This window comes from Ictidomys tridecemlineatus, chromosome 13, assembly GCF_052094955.1.
Source record: "Ictidomys tridecemlineatus isolate mIctTri1 chromosome 13, mIctTri1.hap1, whole genome shotgun sequence".
In the NCBI taxonomy this organism is placed as follows: Eukaryota; Metazoa; Chordata; class Mammalia; order Rodentia; family Sciuridae; genus Ictidomys; species Ictidomys tridecemlineatus.
In genome coordinates, this window is record NC_135489.1 from 27,143,284 (window position 1) to 27,159,007 (window position 15,724).

At 48.4% G+C, this 15,724-nt stretch overlaps 1 protein-coding gene across 3 annotated transcripts in view; it reads right to left on the reverse strand.

Annotated features, from left to right (window-relative positions):
• Slc14a2 (solute carrier family 14 member 2) overlaps positions 1 to 15,724 on the reverse strand; it is a 420,044-nt gene that overhangs the window by 40,848 nt on the left and 363,472 nt on the right. For all 3 annotated transcript variants that reach the window (XM_078030094.1, XM_078030093.1, XM_040273485.2), the window contains 3 exons: positions 3,088 to 3,271; positions 1,425 to 1,605; positions 250 to 439 (listed from right to left, as the gene is read on the reverse strand). In XM_078030094.1, coding sequence (XP_077886220.1) covers positions 250 to 439; positions 1,425 to 1,605; positions 3,088 to 3,267 — 551 coding nt within the window. In that variant the 5' untranslated portion in view covers positions 3,268 to 3,271. The remainder of the gene's footprint in view (positions 1 to 249; positions 440 to 1,424; positions 1,606 to 3,087; positions 3,272 to 15,724) is intronic.

Below are 15,724 nucleotides of genomic sequence, written 5' to 3' on the forward strand. Positions count from 1 at the left end.
TCAATCTTGTCTACTGATCACTAGATCGTGGGCCCCACGAGGGAAGAACAGCTTACATGTCCCTCTACACCTTTCTCAGAGGGAGAGTTTCCAGAAAGTTCCACGGTCACCTTGAGCCGGGTGCCATCCCTGCCTGTGAACTTCATTCTGTAGGAACCTCCAGTGACCTGTGTGAAGTTGGTCCTCAAGGGACATTCGCCTGGCTGTGCCCCACACATCTTTTCAAGAGACCTCTAGAGAGGGACTCACCTGTCCTGGTTTAAGGCGAGGGCAGTTAAGGTGGAGACCACTGTCCCCAGAGCCCCAGCAATGGTCCACCAGGGATTCTGGATCAGAAGCCCGATGAAGATGAGGAGCCCACTGAGAGGGTTGTTGACGAACATCACCTGAGCGGCTCCCCTCAGGATCCAGTCTACGAACTGGAAGGCCAGGGGCTTATCTGCAAGAGACAGACCCAGCCATCAGCAGGGTCTAGCCTGCACTGCCCCACTGGACCACTGGTTGGCATGGCAACCAAGGCATACAGGGATGCTTAAGCCAGGATGTTTCTCCTAATTCAGCCTGGCCTAGGGTGGGGCAGTGAAGGGGAAGGGTGCGGGGGTCACCCAGCCCAAGACTGGATGGTTCCTTTTGCCATAAAGACTGAGGCACTGTCCTGAGACTAATTTGACAGAGTTCCAGCCATTGGCTCGGTTGGCAAGAAAACCCATGGAGCACTCCAAGGAAAATTTATTGGTCCAAGGGAAGGGGTGGGAGGGAGGGAAACTCTTTTTGTGCAGTGCTGCATGACTCAGTTGAGGACTGGTATCTGAGTAGCAAAGAAAGTAGCCTGAAGAAAGGAAAGTGGGAAAAGAAATTGTTCTAGCCCAGCTGTGGAAATCATTATTGATTCAGGGCCCAGAGGAAGCCGGGTATGGAAGAGGGGAGACACAGTGTGCCTCCTTCCCCGATATGGTTTCTAGGACAACCCATGCTGGTGGGGGGCAAGTGGGGACGGGGAGGGTGTGGCGTTTGGTGTAGCATTTAATTCTGGGAGAAGTAAAAGGAAAAAAACCCTGGAATCCTGGGAAAGATGATGCCTGTTTTTTTGGCTCTTGGTAAGCACCGTAAAAAATAGCTGTGGAGCAAGTGAAGGAATGGCTATTCAAATGGTTTGTTTGGGAAAGGGTTTACATGTTGCCAATGTCATTGTCCTTTATTTGGATAACTTACAAAGGACTAAAGTCCGTGGAGGGCATTTCATTCTGACCCTGGGAATGCAGCTCAGTATGGTTTATGATGTGTATCCGGAGTGACTTGGGGCTGGAGCGCCCTTCAACTGAGGGAGCCCTGGGATGGGGTGCGAGGGAGTAGCTTCCTCCTCTAAACGGGAGCAAGGGCTGTCTCTGGCCTGGCCCACGGCTCCTTCGCTGGCGTCTGCTTACCTTTCAGCCAGTTCCTGTACTCCTCCATCTCCCCCGTGAGGTAGCTCACTGCTTGGAAGAGGCTGAAGCCTCCCCGGTCTGCAGAGCCCCTGTGGGACACCTTGCTCCCTTTCCTTTTGTTCCTTTCACTGGGTTTTTCAATTTTCACAATGTGGCTGTCTTCATCAGATAATCGGAGATCCTTCCAAGAAAAGCCACAAGAAGACATCAGAATATACTCTTCTGAGAATAGGGACATTTCAGGTTTTTTTTTTTTTTGATAAAGGTAAAAGATCATGACACAAAGGGTGGGACACATGTTCATTGTCTAAAGCTGTCCAGAGCACTCCATGCAAACCCACCCTTCCCGGGACTGCCACACATCCTTCATGAGAGGGTTGTCTTAACATTTTGTACCAGGGATCCATTTTGGCAGTTTAGTGAAGCCTATGAACTTCTTTGCAGAAAAATGTTTGGAAATGTATAAAATAAAATAAGATTACCAAGAAAACCAATTACATTGAAATGCAATTACCACAGTATTTTAAAAAAATTGTGGTCTGTATGTATGCATCAGATCTATTGCCTATTACAATCTAAAATTCGTGGTGAGTGGCTATATGGGACCTCTTCATCCCAATCTTTGTATACAATCAGGAAAAAAAAAAGATGGACAGTACAAGTTGATGAAGACATGGAGAAACTGAAACATGGGACACTCTTGGTGAGGATGTCCAACTGCTTTGATGGGATTGGCAGTTCCTTAAAATGATAAACATAGAGTTACCTGATCTAGAAATTTCACTCTTAGCTTTATACCCAAGGTAAATGAGACCATATGCCCACACCACAACATGTGCATGGATGTTCATAGCAACTTTATTTATAAAAATCAAAAAGTGGCAACAACCTAAATCTCCATCAACTGATGAGTGGATAGACAAACTGTGGTGTGTCCACACAGGGAAATATGGTTTGGTCATAAAAGGGAATGAAGTCTTACTTTTCACTGTGACATAGATGAACCTGAAAACATGCTAAGTGAAAGAAGCCAGTCACAAAAGGTTACATATTGTATGATTTATGTGAAATATTCAGAATAGGCAAATTTGTAGGAACCAAAATCAGATTGGTGGTTGCTAGAGGTGGGGATGGGGAGGGTGGAAAGGGGGGTGACTGCTAATGGTCACGGGCTTTCTTTTTGAGACAAGGTAAATATACTGGAAGTAGATTGTAGTGATGTTTGCACAACTCTATAAATATCCTTAAAAGCACTTGAATATATGCTTTTAAAGGATAAATTTTATGGCATATAAATTGTATCTCATTAGAAAGACTCAGTGTTGTGTCCCTCTCCACTGTCACAAGTTATCCAGTCCACCTCTTGCTCCTGTGTCCAGAGAGTGCCAGGGCCCATATTCTGGAAAAAGCTTTTATTCTGGAGACTTTCTCAGGGAGAAAATCCAAGGGGAAAGATTTTGGAGACAGATGGAAGCCTGGTGTGTGAGTGTGTGCATTGTCTGCTTGCACTTTACGGTCATGTTCCACAGACAGCCACGCTTTTATGTCTAAGGCCAGGTAGGACTGATCATGGAGTCCATTGGGAGGCCCGGAAAGCAGCACCTTTCACTTCCCTCCCTGCAATTCCTCACCTGGAGAGCATCCTGGATTGGACATGGCTCACCTTTTCTTCAGGCATTTCCAGCAGGGGCAGGGCTGGGTGTGTATCCTGGGGGCTAGACGGCCAGGTAGGGCTGCTCGGCTCTGACTCGTAGAGTTTGTGTCTGCTGGAAAGAGGCCCTGGCAGGAGAGGGCTGTTGTGGTTGTCAGACATCTCCTTGAGGGGCAGCTGCTCATCGGTCATGCAGCTGGTGAGAGGGAAAGGGAAGACAGTGACTGAGGATGGGTCCAGAGGACTGGCCTGAGGCCGGACTGACAGCTCAGGAGGCATGAGGTCTGGGGGGACAGAGGGTGAACAGTGACACATGTGGGTCTGTTGTTTCAGTAGCTTGTGCTGTCGGGGGGCTGGGGCCGTTTCTCTAGCCATATGAGCTTTTCCTTTCAAAAATCTCCCCATACTTCTAGTCCTGAAGAAACTCCATATTTGCTGTAAAGACTTCCCTAACCACCTTACTAGAAGTCCCCCCCCCCTTTCTCTCTCTCTCTCTCTCTCTCTCTTTCTCTCTCTCCACCCCCATTTTTCTTTTTTTGCAGTACTGGGTGTTCCATCTCAGTCCTTTTTATTTTATTTTATTATTTTTTTATTGGTTGATCAAAACATTACATAGCTCTTGACATATCATATTTCATACATTTGATTCAAGTGGGTTATGATCCCATTTTTACCATGTATGCAGATTGCAGAATCACATTGGTTACACATCCACGTTTAACCATACTGCCATACTAGTGTCTGTTGTATTCTGCTGCCTTTCCTATCCCCTTTCTATCCCCCCTCCCCTCCCCTCCCCTCCTATCTTCTCTCTCTACCCCATCTACTGTAATTCATTTCTCTCTCTTGTTTTTTTAGCCCTTTTTATTTTTAGGGGTTCTCACTATGTTGCCAAGGTTGGTCTCAAACTTCTGATCCTCCTGCTTCAGCTTCCTGAGTTGCTGGGATTACAATTCTGTGCCGCAATACCCAGCAGAAGTCTCTCTCTCTCTCTCTCTCTCTCTCTCTCTCTCTCTCTCTCTGCTGATCACTGAAATATTTTTTCTTCACCTTTCATGTTGCTGTTTATACTATCTTATTGTGGTAGTTAGTTGTACATATATTTTCCCCTTGATATAGGCATGTAGATCTTTTACCAATTGAGGAGCTAAAAGAAACTCATCTTCCAAATTGCTATGGAGATGGCATTGCCTACAGTCAACCTGCAATGGCCCCTTTCTCCATTCTCCTTTGGGCCCTTTCTAACTCCTTCTCCCTGTCCCTCCCCAGAAGGAGCACGAAGCTCTGGCATGTTCTACTGGAAGCTGTGCGCATCCAGGCTGGAAGTCCTTCCTCCTCTGTGTCTGGCTCCATTTCCCTTCACTCTGAGGACCAGGGCTCATGGAAGTTCCTTTGCTTAAGGCCCCCAGTTTCCTGCTTCACCCAGTTTCCTGCCAGCCACCATGGTAGTGCTATACGTCCCTCCTTCCCATTCTATTATTTTAGCAGTTCTTGTTTGGTCTCCTCCAGCTCAGTCACATCTTTATTTGCTTTGTTGTGTTTTTGAGAAGTGGTTTTGACCCTGCTCACAGCTCCTGTCTATAAGGTTCTCCCCATTGCTCCAGCTGCCTGTCCTGAGGTGCCCAAAGTCTCCCTTAGGACATTGATCTCAGATTCCAAACACTGCTGCTACCATTCCTCATAATGGTACATTTCCCTGGACCATTTACTCTCCTCCTCCAATGGAGGGGGGACTCTTGCTCTCCACTCTTGTTTCCAGATTGCCACTGACCATGACTGTGCAGAAGCTTTCATCTCGGAGGCGAACACCAGCTGGTCACCTGCTTCCCCACTTCTTGCTGCGGCTGCTGAATTTCTGGTCACTTTCCAGAAGGCTCTAGGTGCGCCTAGAGGCATCTTCATCCCCCTGCCAATCATTCTAAGCAACTGCAGTGTCCTGCAAGATAACCCACTGTCCCCCTCTCTGGCTTCTCAGGTCCTTGTTTGCCTCAACTCCACTGACTCCACCTTCTCTTTCCAGTCACCGGTTTCCACAGTCACAGCGTGGGCCTGATGTCACACATGCTCTGAAGTCTCAAAAGTCAAATCTCTCCTTTGGTCATTACCTCCTGTCCTTCTGATTCCCCTGCTCAAGTGTCCCCGCTGACCCAGCCCCCTGACCTCCTGGAGATCTCCAACCCCTTGGCTCCACCCATCGCCTATCTTCCCTTCCCTCCTTGACCAATTTAGATTTCGTTTTACTCCTTTCAGCCAGCTTCCTCCTCTCTCCCTCCTTCATTCCTATGTGGTGAGATCCCAAGCAGGATGGACCCAGGGCTCCAACTCTTCCACGTTTTCATTGAGCCATTGAACCTGGCTAAACATCAATTTGATGCCCTGGGTGCTGCTTTCTCTTGGTGTTTGTGATTTCCATTTCTGAACAAACACCCAGTGCCTCCTTCTCTCTCTCTTCAGCCCGCCTCATCCCAGTGTGTTACTATTGCCTTTGCTGAGGTCCCTAAGACTGCCATGTTGGCAAATCCAAATACGCTTCAGTTCTCATCTTGCTAGACCTCTTAGTGGAGTCCAAGACTCGATCATCCCTTTTTGACATGATGGTGAGGCTTTACAGCTGATCTGCTCTCTGGTTGTTTCTTCCCCTCTCCTTGGCTAGCTCTGCCTCCTGCATATGTAAGCATCCTGCAGAGTTCTGTTCTGGACCGTTTTCTCTTCACTGCTGTTCCTACCCAGTTGATGCCAGCTGTCACTGTGGCTTTGTATTCCATGTATGTGCTGATGACTCTCAAATCTGACATTTCTAGCCCAGTTTTGAGCACTGGATTAAAAGATGCGATTGTCTACTCTGTACTTGTACGTGGAGGTTCCAGAAATGGCTAGAAGTTAAGAGACTCATAATTTTGCTTTGTCAAATCCTGTCCTCTGTCACGGGGTGTCCACCCAGAGCAAGTTCCCCCTCTCCCAAGCTACTCCTTCAGAAAACTTAGGAGTTAGTTTTAATGGTCCCTTCTATATTATTCTCCACACCCAGCAATTCTGTTTCTAGAACATACTGTCACCAAGGAGTTACCATAACTTCCTGCTACTTCCCCAGTAATCCCCACTTGGATACCTCCACTTTCCCTCAGATTTAATTTCCAAGCCATGCTCCATGGGACAGAGCTGTCACATGAATACCCAGAAACACTCAAATTGGTTCTTTGTTTTAACCCTTTAATAATTTCATGTGGAAAAACACGCCCTTATGCTGGTGTGCAAGGCTCTGCATTACCCTGGGCTCATGCGGGTCTCCTATTAGTCCCTGGAAGGTGTTGAGCTCTTTCCAGCTCAGAATCTCGGTGGGCAGGGTCCATCATTTTGGAAGGCCTCCCCATCCATCTTTCCTAGAGGAATTTGTCTCAATTATAACTTGTTAGGGAAACCTTCCCAGATCCAGCCTCCCTCAGCCCTCTCCTGTCCCATGCTGTTTTGGAACCCGATGTTTTTCCTTACAGCAGATTTGTGTACTAATTTATATAAATCCCCCAGAACTCAAGATTCACAGGTACAGTGACCTCCTCTTTTCTCTGTTGTATCCCTAGCTCCTACCATGGTGCCTGGGGCCTGTACTAGATGCTCAATAAATAAATATTTAATGAAAGGAAGGGAGGGTGAAGGCAGAAAGGAAGAAGGAAGGAATTGTAAGAGAGTCTACAGGTGGTGACGGTTAGAGTGGGAACAATTCCTTGGAGAACTTTACAGATCCCTGGGAGTCTCAAGAGTTTCCAATAGTATAAGAAGAGTGTGGGCTTTGTTTCTGCATTTCTATAAAGTGAAGCCCCTTACTTGTGACCAACATTGTTCTCACATCCAGGAACAGCTCATTAAGCAACAACTAATTTTTTGTATGGTTCTAATAACATTCAAATCCAACCCACTCAATTCTGCCATCGCTCTGGAATTGGGGTGCTTTCCTCTACTTGAGTCCTGCAGGTGGGGTTTCAGGGAGAGGTGCTGCACTCTGGACTGGAGGGATCATGCTGGAAAGGTTTCATTGAAAGTAGATTGCAAGGAGCCTGGAATCTGTCCCTCTCCAATGTGCTTGCTCCCTCTGGTGGCCAAGAGGTGACACAACACTCCTAGCCCCTTGGTGAAAATTTCCTCAGGAAAAGTGAGGATGGTCACTACATCCAATGTGGACATTGGATGTGTGTCATCTGGATGAACTGGAAATGTTCTGGAAAGACCTCGTGTTAAATTCAGTGGCTGTAAAACCTATTATCTAGTTAAAAATAATGATGACAATATTTAAAAAGCATATTTCATTGAATTTAAGATGTTATCAATGGTAAGATAATTCATTATATGTATCGACAAGAAAGAAGAAAACGCTGCTGATCACAATTGTAAGATGCATCTTGATATCAGAAAAGTGAATTTCTGAAAACAACATATATAACACATTCAAGGACATGGGGTGGTGTTTAAGGGATGTGCTCAAGTCTACAGTTAGGAGTTGAGAATGAATGAATTCAGGAATTACTCTCTAATCACAAGACTGGAAATACTTTTTTTTTTTTTTTCATGAAAGGTGTATACATCATGAGTCCTTTAAGAACAGGGACTGCTTGCTTGTTAAGTCCTGTATTTGTGCCAGTGGCAGAAAGTCTGACCTGTCCTAATTCCTAGATAAATTTTGAATGAATTAAGGAAAGAAATGAATGATTGCACAAAGCGAGTGCTCTCTGAAACACTGTCCAAAAAGGCACTTTCTTCTCTACTTTTGTGTCCTTCCTCTAAGCAGACACTATTCCCATTTACAGAGAAATCAAGGCCCTGAAATTGCAAAGCAAGAGTTGTTTCTCATGTGACTGAAACTCTCTGACTTTTCCAAAGCAAGCTCACCTCACCGTAAGGTCTATAAGAGGTAGAGACCCGGAGAACGGATAGCTGCTGCGGGATCAAGATGAGACCCCGTTCCTTGCCTGGGCCATTAGTCCCCCTGCTTGTGGGCCTAGCTGGGGCACGCAGAGCCTGGTGTCTGGCCCTGGAGGCTGGGGCCAGGCCTCAGCCCGGCCCTCTGTTTCATAAGCCCACATGCCTCAGCAGGAGTGACGTGCTTACATCTCCTCCAGGGAACACAGTGTTCCTTTGCCATGGGAATGTTTATCCTGTTAAAATGGGGGAATTTTGGCTTGAGGGCAAGGGTGAGACGTGCAGCAAAAGTGGCCTCATAAAGAGAAGGTCGCTGTGTTTGGAAGGAGCCTGGCTGCTTTAGCTGCGTGAGCCTCCTCATCGGCCTCTTCAGAGGGCAATCTGGGATTCTCAGGACGGTAAAACTGCTGACTTAGTTCTTGGCACATAGTAGGCAGTTGGTGATTTTCATTTCCCTTCTTGGGCTCCCAAATGGAGGGGAAAGATGGCCAGAGCTATCAGATGAAGTACAAGCTGGCTCCTCTGAAACAGAACGTCTCTCAAGAGTTTCCATAAGGCGTCGCCACTTGTTAGAACTGGACATGGAATCCCTGGCCCAGCCACGTCCTGTCTGAGGGCCTCAGAGCCCGTTCCCAGCTCAGCTTAGAGCCAGTCCATTAAACCTACTTCCAAGAACACATAATGATCTCCTTGGCCCACTCCCACGCTCTCCTTGGCTGCCCACACCTCCTCTCCCTCAGGAATCCTGACTGAAAGGCTATTTGGATCAGTCCCACATCTCTCCAGAAAGCCAGTCTCACCCAACAGACCGGCTCCTTCATTCTCTTTGGGAAGAGTCCTCTTTGTTGGGTCTGTACCTACTATGTACCTAGGAGCTCCCCAGGAAAGAGCAGAGCTGAGAGGTGTAGGACTTGCCTACAAAAGCTGAATTTGGGTGGTGGGGAGCCAAGGCCAGTCCACCCCAGGAGAGCACAGAGTGGCTGCCCTTGTCCTCTCCACCTTGGGGACTCTAGGGTCTAGCCTTCCTGTCAAGATCTGGCTAAGCAGGCAAATAAGAGAATCACATAGTAGCCAAAGCAATGCCTGAGAAAATTCCTGATTTGGGCCAGGAAATCTCAGTGTGGACCCTGGTATCAAATGGAGAGGGGTGTCAGCAATCAAAGATGAAGCCAAGCACTTGGATTCTTTTCCCAATGTTTAGAAAAGGTGTCTCCTACTCCATTGTGCTAATTTAAAAATTCTTCTTTGGCTCTTTTCTCGATAAGACCATTCATTCTTAGTGGAAATGAAAAAACCTGCCCATGGCCAAAGGGAAGAGGCCAGATCCCTTCCAGCATGCTCCTCCGCCATGGGTGGAAAGGGCCCAGGCTGTGAGGGGTTTCTCAAGTTGTGGGTGTGAATTAGTATAGAGCTGTGGTCTCCTGGTCTTTTGGGTTTAAGCACAACAGTGAACTGATCATCTGGGGTTGAGTCCAGAGTGGCCTCTTTTATGTCCCCCTCTAACCAACTGAATTATGGAGGTTCCAGCAGCTCTAGGGAAGGAACAGTGATTAGCAGGTTCTGAAAAATATTTGTTGAATTGGTTGTTTTTGTCCAAGACTTTGCCATGGATGCATGGAAGGCTTCTATACATTTTGACAATCTTAGGATCCAGGGGGATGTCCTTTGTCCTCTTACATTCTCTAGTACTCTGAGAGTACCTCTGTCTCCTGCTACCTGGGGACCTGGGGTCCCACAGCCCACAAGTCTGGCTGTTTTTTGTTGTGAACAGCCCTGATGGCTGCATACCTTTGTATCCATGGAACAGACCTCTACACCCCAGGGCTGGTTTCTGTTCTTCCCATGATGTCTGCACAGGACATATAGACCCCCCTTTCTCACTCAAGAGCCCCTCAGAGGTTGGCCCTAACCTTTCTTTTCTCTGGGAAATCTTCTAATTTTCTTTCATCTGGCTCACGAAATAAGGATCCCAGACTCTGCCACCCTGCCATGAGGATCACAGGGACAACATCACTCTGAGGGGAACCTGTTCAGTCAGGTTGGAATGCTGGGGCAGGGTATACTGATCCTTGAGCCAAGGAACGCGGCTGGAAGAGAGAAATCAGGTGTGCGGAGCTGGCAGTGAGACCCTCTGCAACTTAGAGAGATTGTCTCCAAATACAAAACACAAACATCAAAATAATACAAAGGCTGGGGATGAAGGTCAGTGGTAAAGAACTACTGGGTTCAGTCCCCAGTACCAAACAAACAAACAAACAAACAAATAAATTAAATAAAATTAAAAAAAGGGTGAGGGGCTGGTGGGCCACACCCCAGGGAGGTCAGGAGAAGCCCAGTTACCAGGCAGAGTGGGTGAACCGGTTGGTAGCTGGGCTAAAGGGACGGAGGCCTTTCTCGGGGCTGGGTTGTATAAGAGGTTGGCTCAGGGCTGTCTTTCACTAGGGGTGTCTCTGAGCTTTTCTTGGCAGCTCTGGCCCAAGACCGATCTGAGCTGAAAGGAGGCTGACTCACAGGGCCAGGGGGTCAGGCTGGGTGGGGCAGGGGTCAGAGGCAGCCCAGTCTCCTCGGGGCCATCTGCAGACTGTCTGGGTGAGAGATGGCTGGTGGCCAGTGGGCCTATGCCTCCATGTGTCTGGGTTCTCCTGCGGCTGGAGTGCTACAGCTGAGAATCCAACCAGGCCTGGCCCGGGAACTGTGACCCTCGGGCACAAGGATGCAAGGAGTCTGCCATGGCCCTGGGGGTCAAGACCAGACCTCCTTTCCCCTTCTGAAGATACGAGCATGTGATCGGAAGGACGTTGGAGGGGGGTGGGGGCACCCTTCTCAGTGGACACTTCTAGAATAGGGTGACCCTGTAGAGTCTGTATGTTGTGCCCCTGGCCCATGGCCCCTACGCCACTGAGTTCTCCTCCATGTGCTCTGTTTGGACCAGCCCACTTCTGGGCCAGGCCCTCCCCAACCCAGGTCAGCTCACCCTCTGACTACCACTCCTAGGTCTTCTCCACCTTGCCCTGGGGATGAATTAGTTATCTTATTTATCTACTTTTTGGTACCAAGGATTGAGTCCAGGGGTGCTTAACCACGGAGCCACATCCCCAGCCCTTTCTATTTTTTTATTTTGAGACAGGGTCTCGGTAAGTTGCTTAGGGCCTTACTAAGTTGCTGAGGCTGGCCTGGAACTTGTGATCCTCCTGCCTCAGCCTCCTGAATCACTGGTATCACAGGCCACCATGCCTGGTTGGATGAATAATCTTACAAAAGGACTTGATTGTGCTATTGCTCCAGAGTCTCTTAAGGTGCTCCATGTCTGAGTCTGATGAACTTGGCACATTCATCTCTGGGCACAAGAGGGTGAGCTGGGGGTTGGAGCAGGCAGGGGGTGGGGGAAGCTCATGGTACAAAGAAGCAGTTTCTTGAAAGCTACTTGGATTTGAAGGGAAATAATTAGAACAATAGTTATTACATAGATAAGCTAACATGGTTTATAACATAGTTGAATGGAAAAGTTTTTATTTTAAAGATAAAAATGTCTGAGCAGAAAAATTGAATCTGTAGGTGACTGTTTCTGGCTGTGCCCTTGGGCTGCTTGGGTACATCTTCCCACAAGTTGGGGCTAGATAGGAGGAGAAGCTGAGAAGATCTGAAAGTAGCTACCCCAGGTGAGAAACCCTAAGGGCAGGTTCTTTGTTTTCCTTGTGGTATGAAATCTTACACACAGTAGGTTCTCAATAAATACTCGAATGAGTGAAGCATTCATTGGATTTGGAGACTATGAAGTCTACAAATTCTGTCCTGTTTTTGAACCATAGCACACATGATATTTTTTATGTTACAGAACACTTTGCATTTATTTTCTTAAATGATCCCATGACTCAGCGGGAGAGGTAGATGTTGCTACTCTTTTCATTTGACAGGTCCAGAGAAGGAAATGTGCCTGCCTGAAGTCACACAGTAAGTTGAACTAGAACCTGGGATTGACTCAGTCTCCTTGTGTTTAAACTTGGGCTCTTTCTACCCTGGCATCATCCTTAAGGATGTCTGTCTCTTGCAATGACCATGAGCTGATGGGTCCTTGATGCTCTCAGAGTCCAGCCTCATGCAGCTTATGGCCTTTGGAGTGCATGCGTATGAGCACACGTTCCTTTCAGGCATTGGGCCCGGTGTGAAGCTGGGTCTTCCCATGTGCAGGCAGGGGTGACACATGACCTCCTTCCTTCCTTTGTGCAGGGATGTAGGCTCCAGGACTTGGTTTGGTATGTCCTTTAGGACCTTGACCCATTGCTTCTTTTACAACAAGACTTTGATTCTGTGCCTATGCTTGTATTTTAAAAGCAACACCCATGTCGAGTGGGACAGAAGGCCCGTCCCTGGGAGGGTGTGGAAATTTGGACTGATCACATCAGGAGCTGTCTAGAGCCTCTTAGTCAGGAAAACCCAATCAGGGGACTACTGAAGGTCCCCTGGGGGGGAGAAAGGGCCACTTGCAGGCAGGGAGGAGTTTAGAGTGGCAGGAGATGGTGCCAGGTGAGATGGGGGGTAGTTAATGGGCTGGGGTGGAATCTTAAGACTCTCTTAGGCATAAAGAAGGGGCCTGGCGCCGGGTCCTCCTGGTGCAGCATGGTGGGTTGCCCCTCCTTTGGGCCTGCTCATGGAGCTTCCAAACATGACATAATGTGCTCTGGAGTCCTTCCTGCAGTGGCTTTCCCCAGGGAGGCTACCATCCTTCCAACCTGGCCATGCTCACACACTCCCTGCCCATGAGGAACCCTTTTAGCCTGACTTGGTATAAAACATAGTGGGTGGGTAGTGGGTGTGGTTGCTGCTTTGGGGAGGATCTGTGGGTGCTGGGGGAGACCAGGGTGGAGCAAAACACACCTCCCGGAAAAAGATCAGCCTGGAATTCAAGGGAAAGTCCACCAGTCCCAAGGTATATCTCCTGCTGGCCTCTCATTGTGAGTTGAACCTGCTGTGATAGAGGTTTCTTTTCTGTCCAGTTGAGGCCCTTTCCCTTTCCCCTCAGCTGGATGTGAAAGCTCTTTCCTGAGAGCAGAGGCGCTCAACCTTGCTCACATGGTCATCTCCATCTGGGAAGATTTGAAAATGCTGAGGCCCATGCCCCTCTCCCAGAGGTTCTGACTGAGTTGGTCTGGGGTGCCCTGGGATGGGGCATTGGATGTCTTCAGAGCTCCCCAGGTGATGCTAATGTCCACCCAAGAGGGAGAAGCCTTGGCCTGGGTCCCTGGGTCTGTGTTCCTACTGCACACATTTTACTTCCTTGCCATTCTAGGTGAGGGCTGAGGATCAGCTTCACCTGGGAGGTTCTTGGCTCCACCTCCAGAAACAGGATCTGCATTTGAAGGAGACCCAGTGGATTTCTCTGCTTCTTTAGGTCTGAAAAGTAGAGTCCTGGATCTGGAACTGGGCAGCACTGCTGGCTGAGAGTTGGGTACGGCTATAGTGAGTACCACGAATTGAGGGGGGGGGGACCGGAGCATGGGGTCCTGAAAACCATTTTCACTGATTTCAGAATTTTTGCTTATGGTTCAAATATTCAGTAAACAAGCAAAGCTCAATTAGATTTAGCAACAGCAAAACAAAACAAAAGCTCGATTTATGACTTTAATTAAGCACTATTTACCTCCTCTATCTCCTGATGAAAGGAGGTGGCAAGCACCCCAGTGATTTTCAGCCAGTGTCTGGGCCTGTGGGAGCTGAATCCCTGCTTTCCACACAAGCTGCTCAGGTCACAGCAATGACATGCTCCTGAGGAAGCCAGCTGTGGGTGGTGCAGGATTTCAGAAATAAAAATGTGCAGCCCGTGGCATGGAGGCTCCTGGGTTTTGGACACACTGCATACATGGCTGCTGGCCTTTGCTTTGTAAGCCCGAAGGAGACGGCAGAGGGAGGGTCCAGATGGGTTACTGGTCTGTTCAGCCCTGAAGAGGATGGCCCTCCAGACCTGTGTATGTTGGGGTGAATCAAACTCAGCAGGATTTAGGGAGGCACCTTGCGGAGCTCTGCTACAAACTTCAGTAGGGGGATCCTGGGGTCCGTGGGCGCTGGACCAGAGAGGACTAGCAAAGACCATAAGTGCCCAAACGGTGAGTCTGTGCAAGACCCAGGAGAGGAGATCAGAAAGGAAGGAAACAGTGAAAGGATCAGGGACTCATAGACAGACCCAAGGAAAAAGGAAGAAGAATAAAGGATAATAAAGAGAAAAGAATAATAAGAGGAGGTGGAGATGAAAATGAGGAGCCACAGCAGCACAGGAGGAGGCTGCAGGCCCGTGGTACTGGGCACACTGAGGAGGAGGAGAGCAGAAGAGGGGACCGGTGGGGAGACAGGTGGCTGCTCCTGCGCCAGGTGTCCCTTCTCAGAGGGGACAACGGCCTTCAAGCTGCAAAGACTCCCTGGGGAGGCTCCTTCCCGCCTCCTTCCCGCCTCCTTCCCTTTCTCCAGCAGCGCTCGGTCTCCCTGGGCTCTTCTTTCCCATCACTCTGTGGCTCCTGGCAAACCCTCTGGGCTTTCAAACAGCCTCTGGACCAGCCACCGGAGAAAGAGAACCAGAGGCCACCTGGCATGGAGACAGGAGCTGAACAATTCCGGCTTTGTTTTTGCCTTTTCTCCTCCCTCACGCCCAATCAGATTTACAAAATGGGCTTTCTTCAGAATCCCAAAGAAGCCCCCCAGGTCGCCGTCCTTGAGCATTAAGGCACAGATGCATTCTGGAAGCGGCTGGTGGTGCCAAGGTCCTCGCCATCTCTCCCCTCTGGGGCTTGGCTGAGCTAACAGGACAGATAAGTTGGCTGTATTTAAACAGTCAAGACTCTGAAAAGGTGGAATTTGTCTGGAAATAACTAGAAAATAAATTGAGCTTGTTGTGAAATCTCTGAAGAAGTGTCTCCTAAGAGGAGGGCGAGTGTTGATGAGAAAACCCACCGGGTGGTCACAGCGGGTGGAACAAAGAGAGCATAGACTCAGGGCAGCCAGACTGGGCTCTGCCACTTCCTGTGGTTCCATGTTGGGGATAGCCTCCTCCTCATCTGGGAAACAGGAGTGGTGAGAACTGCCTCATATGGCAGTGTGCATGCCCAGCACCCTGCCTGGCCTGTAGTAAGTGTCAACAAGCATCAGTTTCTACCACCCCTCCTCCTATCTTTTTTTGGGGTTGGTCACAAGCTCTAAAGACTCCAACTACCAGGGTTTGAATGAGTGGATTTGCGGAAGTAAATATTTGGAACGATTGCTCTTTCTAGAGCATCAATTTCTAAAGCACCAAGTAGATCCCATGTTGGATACTGTTTATTCAACGGTGTTTGTTGAGCACCTATTGTGTCCTAGTCCACACAAGGGATTCAACAGTGAATAGAAAAGAGCTCTTCTTGCTCTAATGGAAACAAAGTAATTATAAATGCCTAAGCTTGGGGTGGCAGGGCTTCCAACTAGTTGCTTGGTGGGGACTGGAGGTGGAAGGGCATCTTTCAGCTGTTGCAATGACTGAGAGAGACCACTAGTATTTATTGGGTAAAATCCAGGGAGGCTAAATATCCTGTAATATGCATGACAAGTCTGTACCAGCAAAGATTGTCCCACTCAAGAAGCTCAGTGAGAAGCCTTGGCAGAGCATGAATGGAAAAAAGCCGTGAAAACCAAGAACTTGCCTTTCGGGGGAGACATGTTTAATTCTATCATTTCCCTAAGATCAGCTTTTAAGAGAGCTTTGAACTAGATGTTAAGG